The sequence below is a fragment of the Tympanuchus pallidicinctus genome, unplaced genomic scaffold (assembly GCF_026119805.1).
Source record: "Tympanuchus pallidicinctus isolate F22 unplaced genomic scaffold, pur_lepc_1.0 scaffold24, whole genome shotgun sequence".
Taxonomy (NCBI): Eukaryota; Metazoa; Chordata; class Aves; order Galliformes; family Phasianidae; genus Tympanuchus; species Tympanuchus pallidicinctus.
Window position 1 is genome coordinate 9,965,984 of NW_026294741.1, and position 12,150 is coordinate 9,978,133.

The window sequence follows — 12,150 nt, forward strand, 5'->3', positions numbered from 1 at the left end:
CATCTTCCGGGCCTTGCCAGCAGATAAGAGGGAGCAGGGAGGCGCCCACTTGTATCTCGCCTTGTACCTGCAGGGTACAGTGGGATCATCCCCCAGTCTCCCACAGCAAGCTGGAGACACTTGGTCACAGGCTAGATCTTCCGCCAGCAAACGGTCCTGAGCACTCTCTTGCAAAGGCAAACAGCTACAATTGTCCACACAGTGATGTTGGTTGCCCCACGGCAACACCCGTCACTCATCTCCTAGACAAGTCAGTCTCATCACAAGAAATGCGTCTGGCAGCAAGCTTGGAGCCAGAACAAGGCTGCTTGAAACTGATGTGCAAGTGACCGTTCGTGGTGGTGAGGAAAGAGAGAAGAGAAAGGAAGAAAAGAGAAAAAGTAAGCGGAAGGGAAAAGAGGGGTGGGGAGGAAGGGGGTGAAACGTTACACAGTTGTTAGAAAGGATTTCTTGGGCTTGGTTACAAAGGTCGCCCTGATGCGCTGGGCTTGTTCATCATCAGTTGAAGTGGTTACAAAGCACATGGAGGATACAAGTCCTTGTGTAAGTTGAATCCGCCATGGAACCACGCAAGGAACAAACACGAGAGTGGCAACGGCACACAGAATAGGAGGCGTTTCACCCACGGGCAATTTGTTTAGCAACCTCTTCATTGTCATCCAATTTGTAGGCAACAATTAGAGCCATCCAATTTGCCACAGACACCACCCGGTGACTCCTCAGCAGTGATGGCACCAATGTTACGCAATGAAGAAAAGGTAGAAAGTGAAAAGGGACAACCATACATTTGGCAACAGCCATGCATTGCACAAGAACCAGTAATGACAAATCAGTAAGCAAAACAAACAGAGCTGTTTGGCTCAGCTGCTTTCCCCACTCACTGTGGCCTTCCAATACTCGAAGGCAGTGTATAAACAGGAGGGGGAATGTCTGTCTACAAGTCTCCTAGTGATAGGAGAAGGGGAAACGGGGAGGCTTAGGTTGGATGTGGGGGGGAAGTCTTTCACTCTGACGGTGGTGAGGCACTGGAACAGGTTGCCCAAGGAGGCTGTGGATGCCCCATCCCTGCAGGCATTCAAGGCCAGGCTGGACGTGGCTCTGGGCAGCCTGGGCTGCTGGTTGGCGACCTGCACACAGCAGAGGGTTGAAACGAGATGGTCATTGTGGTCCCTTTCAACCCAGCCTGTTCTGTGATTCTGTGATATGGTTCTATGATAAACACAATTAAGAAGTTGACTAAAGAGTTCATTAGACTTTCGAGATGGGACGAGTTTCTAACTCATACAGCAGCCAAATAGTTGGGAAGTATATGAATGAATAAAGAGAAAAGGGAAAGGAAAATGTGGAGAGCAGTGGAAAGGACATGCGTACAGACTGCCTGCTGAAAAGATACCCTTAACCACAGTCAGGAGAGCTGGAAGCCCCGCGAAGGTAAGGGAGATCATGTAAGCAGCAGAGTAGAGCTGAGGTGGCAGCTGAGTGTGGGTTGCAGGGCATGAACACTGGCACCAGGTGTCGTTGTCCCTGTGCCTGAAGGCATCTATGTCCTCCAAACACGGTGCTGGAAAACATTCTTTGTACTTTTTGTAAAAGAAAAAAGAAAAAAAAAAAAAAGAGAAAGGAAGAAAAAAGACATTAAATCTTCTCAAAAACTATCGCCTGTGAGTCAGGAAATAACTGTCAGGGCGTCCTGCTGTACAATAGTTGACTTCCTGCTGACCTGTCTGCTGTTAGAGTACTGGGAGACAACACAACTGGCAAAATGAAAGCAAACATTCAGTCCCAGAGGAAAAATTGTCTTCCTTCCCCTCCGTTAAAACCTAAAACTTAAAAAAAACCCAAAACCTGTAAACGTTAACAACAATATTCTGAAGGTGAGAGATGCAGGTGCCTGGCATGATGAAATTCAGCGTAGTTAGTAATCTCTGTGACACTACCTTTATTATGTGACACTACCTGCCTTAAGATTGACAACCCAGTAAACAGTGCACCACCAACAAAAAAGGTGTAGTTAATTCTCAATTAAAGTTTTGTAATAATAACTGGAGGGGTGAGAGCAGGTAACTTTTAGGAATTTCCTGTAGAATTTGTAGGAAATGCAGATGAAAGAGGCTTTTAGTGTTACTAGCCTCATGTGGCCACAGCAGATTTCTGTGGTATAACCCCATTCATTGCAATACTGCAGTGCAAATCCATAGTCTTCCATTAATTCAATCCTGATGTCAGTGAGAGGAAAATCAGGCCCACCATTAAGAGCCGAGACTTACCAATAATGTAAAACATTTTGGTGCTGACCTGAGAAAATTACTGGAGTAACTGAATGTTTTTGATGTTGTATGCTGAACACCCTCTAAAACGAAGGGATCATTTAGCACCAAACTCTTTTATTTAAATGGAAAAAAAGAAATTAGGAAAAAAAATACCATTTTTCCCTCGTGTTTATAATCTTTAATAAACTGTTTTTTGGTTCCCCAGAGTTTCCACACACCTTGAAATTAACACATTCCAGAACAGTGCTTCCTCTCATCAGGACTAGTTTCTGCACAAATCTTAGACACCGAGATGGCTGAACTAGGACTTGTCTGCTTTACACTTATTTCCTTCAGAGAAAAAAAAAACAACAACAACCAACAAAACAAGGAATCGTACCCTCAGCCAACAAACAGTGCCCCAGAACCACAAACCACCACCTGAAAACAAGGAACAGAGCCCAGAACAGGGCAGCAGCATCCCAAACAGCAACAGTGCCCAAAACAGGCAAACACTGCCCGAAAATCAAGGAGCATCTCCACAAAACACCAAGATTCCTTCCCCCAAAACACCAAAGAAACCAATCAGAATAATTTTTTTAGGCTGAGGGTTTTTCCCCGTACTCTCCTTCTAAAATGTCACAACAAACCAAGCACCTCCAGGAACTCAGAAAACTGGGAGACTTTCTCCTGGATTTCCCATATACTATAAACCAAAACGTGAGTTCTTTGAAGCTAAGCCATGTTTTTTGCTCAGTTTTCCAGCTCCTCGAGCTTGTCCATGCAATCTGGGTCCAGCCTCTTGATCTTAGTCTCTGTAAAAAGGAAAAAAATGTCAGTGCAAGAAGGAAAAATGTCCCGGGCAATGGCAAGGTGCCACTGCTTTGGGGCTGCTAAAAAAAAGTAAGATTTGTACAGAGGGTTTAAGTGAAAAGCATCAGTTTGGGTTGGGGTGAGATGTGATCTGGGCTCCCACATCAATTTTCATCACTCACTAGGAATTAAGGCACAATTTTCGAAAGAGTTTTTGGCCCCAAAACAACAAACATTTATACAATATTTTAATCTAAAAAATGGAAGATTTGGAAGATGTTCTATCCTAAAAGCAAACAACATTTGGAAAATGTTTTATCCTTGTAAGACAGTCCTGTCCCTTCAATCTCAACATGAATACTGACTGTAGAAAATGAAGAAATAAGATCAGATAATTGAGGTTACTCCACCACTTGGTTTTTCATCTTGCAAACTACACGCTGGTCTCTTTGCCACATTAAGTCTCATCTTTGGGAAACAAAGAGAAAAGGGGAAAAAAGAGAAAGAAAACTGAGAGAAACAAACAAACATTGAGACAACTACAAGGAACAAAGCTCATTCATTGTTGTTATTTAGGAAATCACAGGGACCACTCCAGGGGGCTCACCCTGCATTTTATAACTGGGAAAAGCATGAGAAAAACACAGCTGTGGTGGGAAGGGTAAGGGAACTGAATCACAGAATAGAATTGTTAGAAACCTGTAACAGAATATGGACGAGGAGGCAGCAGGAAGAAACACAGAGAAGAGTGGCCAAAGAAAGCAGAAAACAGGACTGCAAATTGGGGCAGATCAGCGTGCTCAGCCTTGCTTCTAATCCTTCTAGTCTGTCTTCTAATTTTGTATCATTATATCTTATTAAATTATATATTCTTATTAAATCATTTCTCAGCTCTGTCTCTGCAAAGTTCCACTCCCTGTTTGCTTTTTTTAACCAAAAACGAAATTCCAGCTACTGCAGAAGTGAAAGAAGTGAGAAGTGGACGACCAAGTGGTGAGCCTGTAGTCCTTGGCTGCACTGGAGGAACAGAGGAACAAGGGAACACTGCACTCACGGAAATGCTCCTCGATGCAGCGCACGAGGTGCGTGCTGTGGCTGTCCACCATATTGAAGGCAATGCCCCTCTTCCCGAAGCGCCCTGTGCGCCCGATGCGGTGCAAATACGTCTCAAAATCTGGCTGCTTCTGACGGTTGATGGGAAGGCTGAAGTTCACCACAATTGTGACTTGGGCCACATCAATCCCTGAGTGGCAGAGGATTCTCAAAAACAGCTTTTTATCACCCTAAAAGCCATCTCCCAACCCCTTCTGAAGGCTGCTTCTTAATTGCTGTGCACATTGGATGAGATCACTGCTTCACCTGCGTTTCTGATCACTTTTTCTCTCAAATTCCCATTCTAATCCCTCTTTCCTTGCCTTTCTGACCAATTTTTCCTTGCATTTCTGATCATTTTTTTTCTTTTTGTGATCATTTCTGTAATAAACTTGCATTTATCATCCCTTTTGCCTTCGAGTCCCCATCGTGGTCAATTTTTCCTAATTCACAGAATCATACTGAGAAAAGCCTCAGCTTTCATGATAAAGTTCTGCCTATCACTGCATGGTTGGAAACTTGAAGCATGAAACCTAAGTGCTTAAAACTGTTCAAAGCGAGGGGATTTCCACACAACAGGGTCAGAGCAAAGGAATTTTCATAGGGGAAGCAAGCAGATTTTCACCCTTCAGTGTGTCCGTTTTTAGGACTGACCTCTCGCACAGACATTGGTGGTGATGAGAACCTTCTCCTTGCCATCACGAAACCTCTGGATGACATCAGCTCTCTGCACGATGGACAGCTCTGCTGTCAGCATGGCCACTTGGTGCCCATCCTGAATCATCTTCACCGAGAGCCAGTCTGCACTCCGGCGGGTCTGCGTACATGAGAAAAGGCTGAGCTTCCCAGCAGCTCTGCATCTGCTGCTCTCAATCAGCAACCCTCCAACTTCCCCAAATCCTTACTACTGCTTATCTAGCTTAATGCCAATACATCACTTTACCAAATCCTTGCTTGCTCAGTGCCAGTCCTTCACATTCCCAATGCCTGTGCTCCTTTCCATTGAGCCCCTGGTGCTTTGGAATAGACAGAGCCTCAAAATGAGGCAAAAACAAGCAGGAAGTTGGGACACAAAGGAGCAAAAATGAAGCAGCAGGGCAAGAAGTTGTATCACAAAGTGTCTTTGCTAGACACAAAGTGTAAATGTTAAAGAAACAGAGCATGGTTTCCATGCAATGCCCACCAAGGCATTGGTGGTCTCAACTATTAGGCACTGTTACCACACTGAGTTTTGAATGCTGTGTGCTTTCCATCCTTCCCCTGCATTCATTGTGGCAATCTATGGAGCAGCACTGAGGTCACTCTTGGGTTGAGCATGCCAGACAGAATACTAGTTACTCACTAGTTTGCAGATGAGAGGTACCTGGCAGAAGATCATGGCCTGGCCAATGGTGATGCTGCCATAGAGGTTGCAGAGGGCCTCATACTTCTGCTCCCAGTTCTGGCAGACAAAATAGTACTGCCTAATGTTGGTCAGAGTGAGCTCCTCCTGTCGCAACTTGATGATGATGGGCCTGGAGACAATTTGCAGGGCAAATTTCCAGAGATTTTCCTTGAAGGTGGCGGAGAAAAGCAGCATCTGGCAGTTCTTGGGGAGAGCCCTGGGGCAGGAGAAGAACTCGTCAGACTTAACAGCTTGTTTGCACTAAGGATTCATTAAAAAGAGGAACTACATAGCACAGTGGACTCAAGAGCACTGATAGTTTGTTAGCCCATGGGACTCATTTACTCTAGGACTTTGTACATTAGCACTTTTTGGTGAAAATTTTACAATTGAACAATGAATGTGAGTCTTATGGAAAAACACAAACAAACCAGCGCATTTTGGAGAAAGCAAGCCCTTTGTGAAAAATCTTACCTTCTTCTTCCCTCCTTTTGCATCTTCCCATGCCAAAAGCAGATTTCCATGACTCACCTCTGGATGCGGATGCTCTGGGAGGAGAATCCCTGCGTGTCAATCATGATATCAGCCTCATCCAGCACAAACATGCAGATCCTCCTCATGTTGAGCAGTCTCCGCTTGAAGCACCAGTCCAGCATGGTGCCTGGTGTGCCAATGACAATCTGCTCCTCCAGCACGGTGCCTGGGGACACTGCCAGAGGGGTTGCAAAAGAAGGGAAGGAGAGGGGCAAAGGGTGCCAAAAAAAGGAAAAAGATACAGGCAAAAAATGGGAGACGGGTGAGGGATGGGCAAAAAAAATGGGAAGGACATGGGAATGGAAACAAGAAAAGGGATGGACAAGGAACAAGCAAGGAACAGTAAAGAAAGGGACAAGGAAGAAGGAAGGAACGGACAAGGCATGGGCAAAACGATGTGCAAAGGGGTTTCCAGCAGGAAACTCCACAAATTATGTGCTTCTGTCAGTTTGATGTGTTTCATGTCAGTTTGTCCCTCACTTTCTCAGTTCCAAAGGGAAGCTCTGAAGCTGAAGCTCTGAAAATTGCAGGCAGCAATTTTTAAGCTTAGTGCTTGCCTGCAGCTTTTTGAGGTTAGATACCAGCAAAATGGGTGTCTGTGTCAAAAAGAAGACAGTAGTCATCAGGGTGGCTCCTTATCAGCAGCATACGTGAATGCAGGCTCCTTCAGCAAGCTCTGCAAGCTTCAGCAAGCCCTGGCACTTCAAGGCTTATGAGGCATTCCTATATTCACTTAGGGATTGCTAACTGCTGTAATCACTCATCAGGGCTGGACTGACCTCTGTTGCCCTGCACAGCATAGGTGACCCTGATGTCATTGCAGAACCGCCCCATCTTCTCTGCCACATGGCCAATCTGCAGGGCCAGCTCATAAGTGGGAGCCAGACAAAGGCACTGGGAGGGGGGGGAGAGGTATTAGGCAACAGGCAGGCATCAAAAAGCATCAAAAAGCATTGAAAAGTACGAATGACTAGCAACTAGCAACCAGGAAGCTGCAGATTATAATGAGCATCAATTAGGATGTTTAATATTAGAGACTTCAAAAAACTGTAACCAGGATGCTCGAGATTACAGTGAGCAGTAACCAGGATGCTTGAGTTTACGATGAGCAGCAATGACGATACTTGAGATTATAATCAACAGCAATGACAAAACGGACACAAACCCAGAGCTCTGCCTGCAACACCCCAAAGCCATACACAACAGCAGCAGACCCAGATCTCTGCCCCTCCCAGCGGCCATGCCCCTGCTGCACACCTGCGGGTATCTCTCAGCACCTTTCACTCTGCTCAGCATGGCCAGGACAAATGCTGCTGTTTTGCCCGTCCCAGACTGGCTCTGTGCAATCAGATTTTGGGGTCTGCAAGGGAAACGTTAGTAAAAGTCTGGGGTCTGTGCGCCGGCACCTGACTCGGAGCAGCACACTGGGCTACTTCATCCCTTCCTGCGGGGCCAGGACTCACGGATGCGCCATCAGGATGGGCAGAGCATTTGCCTGGATCTTCGATGGCCTGTTGAAGCCCATGGTGTACACGCCCTGCAAAAGCTCCTTTTTCCTGCGAAAAAGCACAACCAGGGCGTTCTATAGGAAGTGGGGTGTGCGAGGCCAGGTGCTGGGGGACTCACAGGTGCAGCTCCTCGAAGGTTCTGATGGAGAAGAGCGGGGAGGAGGGGTCCTGCTGCAGCACCTCCACGTGGTGGCTGTTCTCTACCAGAGAGGTGTGGAGCAGCTTGTTGAGCAGTGAACTCTCAGCCAGGTCCTCTGCAAAGTGGGGACAAACATGCGTAACAGAAAACCATGAAATTGTGAAAAAAATGGATAAATTTGTGAGAAGAATATGCAAAGCGGTGAATCCATGAAGAAAGGGACGAATCAGTTGGAAAAAAAAAAAAAAAAAGCATGAGAAAAACTGATGACAAAATTTGAAAAAAAAAAAAAAAAAAAAAAGGTTCATTCATGATAAAATTGTGGGGAAAAAAGAGAAAAGGAAAAAACTCATGAAGAAATTGTGGAAGAAAAAAACGGGATTCAGTAAAAAAAAAGCCAAAACCAACTAAAAGCAAGACATATCCATGACAATTCCTTAGGTAGAGCGCCATGAATTTGTAAAATAAAAGAATAACATGAAAAAATGATGACTTCTTGCAAAATTTCTGAAGAGAATGCAACAAATTCATGTAAAAAAGTGATCAATCCATGAAAAAACAAATGGAATTGTGAAAAATGTGTGAAATGTTTGGAAAAAAATAATGAAAAACCTAATGAAAATATTGTGTAAAAAGAGAAAAAATTGGTGAGCAGCAACATCTCATCCACATCTTCTAAATAGGGAGAACAGAGCATGAATTAGTGTAAAAGAAGCAATATATTTGGGAAGAAGTGAAAAAATGTGAAAAAGGTGAAAAATGAAAAACAATAAATTCATGAAAAAGGTTGTGAATAAAAAAAAATAATAAATGTGAGGGGAAAATACATGGATCTGTAGGAAAAGGTGAAGAATTTGTGAAAAAGTGAAAAAAATAGTGGAAAAAAGTTAAAAATGTAGAAAAAGACTGAAAAAAGGTAAAGTTCAATTAATTTGTATGAAAAAAAGACGTAAATTTGTGAAAAGAATGCGAAATAGGATGCAATGAACGTGTGAAAAAATGATGCATTCTTTAAAAAATGCATGGTATCAAAAACTGGTCACACATTTGTGAAAGAATTGGGTGAATTCATGATGAAATCTTGAAAAAAAAAAGTTAAAAAATCAGGAAGAAATTGGGGTGAAAAAATGGAATGAATTCATGAAAAGCCAACACGGTTATCTGATGTGATACAGTGATATGAAATATGAACGACTAATAATGATAGAATGAAAAAATGTTAAATTCACGAAAAAAGTGAAAATGAATTTTTGCAAATTCTGTTTAAATGAATTTGTTTGGAAAATCTGAAATTTGTGACAAAACCGTGAAAGAAAAAAGATCAATTCTAAAAAAAATTGTGAAAACAATGAATTTGAAAGATCTGTGAAAAAAAAATGAATTCACAGAACAAAAGGGATAAGCTTGGGAAAATGTGTGAGAAAAAGCAAGAAATTTGTTTTTCAAAGTCTTGAAATATGCCCCTGATCTGTGAAAAAGTAGCGGGACCAACGAATTCATTTAAAAAGCAAAAAAATGTTAAAACAGAAATTATGAATTCAAGAAATGAGAAATATTTGGGAAAAATACATGGAAAGAAATCAATGAAGTCGTGAAAGAATTGTAAAATAAATTCTTGAAAACAGTGACGAATTTCTGAAAGCTGTGAGGAAAAAGAACGAATCCGAAAACAATCGGCAGAAAGTATTTGGGGTGGAAAAAGCGATAAAACTGAAGAAAGGCAACGGAGTCATAAAAATGAAAAGGTGTGAAGCGATTAATTAACGGACAGAGGAGGCCGAGCCGCCCGCACAGCAGCCGCCCGCCAGCCGCCCGGCCCCTCGCAGCGCGGCGCCCCCCCCCACTCCGAGGCGCGGCGCCCCCACCGGGACGCGCCGCCCCAACGCCCCCAAAGCCGGACCCGGCGCCGCGCGCACCTCTCTCCTCTTCCTCGCTCTCCTCATCTTCGCCGGTGCGGAGGGGCTCTGCGGAAGGGAACCGAAGGGGAGCACTCGGCACGGCCCCGGCCGGGTGTCCGGCCCCGGCCCCGTAGCCCCGCGCGCTGCCCTCACCCCGACAGTGCCCGGGGAGCTCCCGCCGCGGGCCCGGGGAGACGGACCCGTCCTGGCGCCGAGAAGCGAAGCCGTCCCGGCCGAGCGGTTTGGAGCTCGGGTAGCCGCCCGGGGACGGGCTGCGCCCCGGCGCCCTCGGCCGCTGCGGCCCTCGACCGCCTGAGGCCGCCGCCATGGAGCCGCCGTTCGACGGAGAAAATGGCGGCGGTGCGGCGGTCCCGGGAGGGGAACGGCAGCGGGACGGGGTGTGAGGGGTCAGGGACGTGACAAGGGACCGCAGCACGGAGAGCGAGGGAACGTGGAGACAAGGATAAGGACGGAACCCCGCCGCGGGCTACGAGGGGTCACGGGGACGAGGGTAGGAACGAGGACTCCGTCGTGGGGCGTGAAGGGACGTGAAACAGGGAGAGGGACGGAGATGCACCGTGGGCAGGGACGGCGTTTGGGCAGGGATGGGGCCTCAGTACCCTTCTCTGTCCCCACCCAGGTTACTGGGGGTGGAGCCGCTGCTGTCACCGTTGCAGGAGGGCAGCCTCTCAGCACCGCAGTGCATACGCTCTGAGGCCAGAAGACCCCCAAAATGCTGGAAAAATGCTTTTGGAAATCTTCCCATCATCCAGGTCTGTGTTTCCAGATCAGTCTAGCAGGCATGGATCTCATGTTTGTGCTCATTGTTGTCAACTAAACACATCAAGACATCTTTCTCATCATCTCTTTCCAGGCTCAAGTTTAAGTTATGGACTGTAAAAACAAAAAACAAACAAGTGTAAGAGTTCTGTAAAAATGTCATGTAGAAGAAATCTCCTCATGCAGTGTCCCTTTGGTGTCCAGGCACTGCCTCAGAGTCCTACAACCCTAGAAGCTTAGAACCTTACAGTCCTAAAAATGTAAAAACTCGAATCCTAGAAACCTGGTATCAGGAAATCCTAGAATCTTAGAATCCTAATGTCTTAGAATTCTGGAATCATTTAGGTTGCAAAAAACCTCAAAGCTCATCAGCCCAACAAAGGAGATGCAATGACAGTCCCTCCAACTGCTACCCAGCAACACAAGCCCAGGGCCCAGCAGGGTGATGTGCCACAAAAAGTGGATGTTATGTCATGGATACAAGTGATGTGCCACAGATAGGGTTTAGAAGTAGAGTTAGTAGTGCTGGATTATTGGTTGGATGTACTGAATACACTCTACCCTCCTAGACCCCATTTAAGCTCTGACCACCACTGGGGAAGGATCTCTTTCTGGAGATCCCTCCTTTTTCGAATTTTCCACTGTGAGCCTAGATCCTCGGATACGAGTAAACATTTTTTCTTCGATTGTCTCTTTTCCACCATGATAATCTTTTTTCCACAAGGATAATCCTAACCGCGCTACTCTTCCAACTGTACATTTATTGACTGTACAAACGTATAGATGAGAAACTCTTCCACCTGACTGCTCCCTGGACAATTCTCAAAGCAAATATTCAAGTGATCTTTTCACAAATGGCCCATCTCTTATGTAAATATCCACTCAAGCTGTGAGCAGATACATATTCTGTCAGATGTAACACTTAAAATTGGCATATCGTGTTTCCTTGAAGAATCATCAAGTCATTTACAGTTTTAAGTTATTTATCAGTGTTTCATTACTCCTCTCTCTTCGTCTGAAGATAAATTAAGACTCACTTTATTTGAAACTATGACAGGAGGCTTTTTTGTTCCCATAATGGGAACAAAACCAGTAGGACATCTTTGTTCTGCTGAAAGTTAGGCACATAGTCCAATGACTTCGAAACTTAATAACCTTTTCACTCTCAGCCTTTGATTCCCAGTCTGTGTGTCCTAGTGACAGACAGAGGCATCACTATTTCCACTGCAGGTATGCGATACAGACTTCTGGATAGAACATGGTGATTTCTGACTGTCAGCTATTAAAAAAGAGAACATGTATCTCCTGATGAGACTTTTGGAATCTCATCCCACCCATATGATTCACGATTCTGTGGTTTTATGACTCTGTGGTTCTGTGGTTCTATGATTCCATGACACCCGGAATCTGAGATTTTATTATTCTAAAAGTTGTGGTACACTTCTGTTCTTCTGTCTTACAGTTTTCTTTCAGCTTTGTGGTGGGCTCCCAGGAGATTCTGTCAGCAGCATGGAGCAGGGACAGCACAGGGACAGGGGAGGGAAGGGGACAGGAGAGGGACAGGCAGAGACAGGGGCAAGATAGGGAAAAGTCTAGGGTAGGGACAGGGCAAGTGATAGGGACAGGGGCAGGAGATGGGCAAGAAAGGGAAAGGAGAGGGGCAGGGGCAGTGACAGGATAAAGAAAAGGGTGAGGATGGGTGTGGAGGTAGTGGTAGGGTAGGGACAGGGACAGGACCAGAACATGGGCAAGG

The 12,150-nt window shown here is 45.3% G+C and overlaps 1 protein-coding gene across 3 annotated transcripts; it reads right to left on the bottom strand.

Annotated features, from left to right (window-relative positions):
- Nucleotides 1-2,364: 2,364 nt before the first annotated feature.
- LOC128083512 (ATP-dependent RNA helicase DDX25-like) lies at nt 2,365-10,543 on the bottom strand. 3 transcript variants are annotated; one of them, XM_052688837.1, is made up of 11 exons: nt 9,771-10,543; nt 9,636-9,683; nt 7,699-7,834; nt 7,536-7,628; nt 7,330-7,432; nt 6,852-6,966; nt 6,070-6,247; nt 5,518-5,755; nt 4,809-4,971; nt 4,117-4,305; nt 2,365-3,064 (listed from the first exon to the last, which is right to left on the bottom strand). In XM_052688837.1, exons 1-11 carry the CDS (start codon nt 9,943-9,945, stop codon nt 3,003-3,005), a joined length of 1,500 nt encoding a protein of 499 aa, XP_052544797.1. In that variant the 5' UTR covers nt 9,946-10,543; the 3' UTR covers nt 2,365-3,002. The 3 variants fall into 3 exon arrangements, with proteins under 3 accessions (XP_052544797.1, XP_052544798.1, XP_052544799.1); XM_052688838.1 differs by having other exon boundaries at nt 10,238-10,382; XM_052688839.1 differs by having other exon boundaries at nt 10,195-10,251.
- Nucleotides 10,544-12,150: the final 1,607 nt, after the last annotated feature.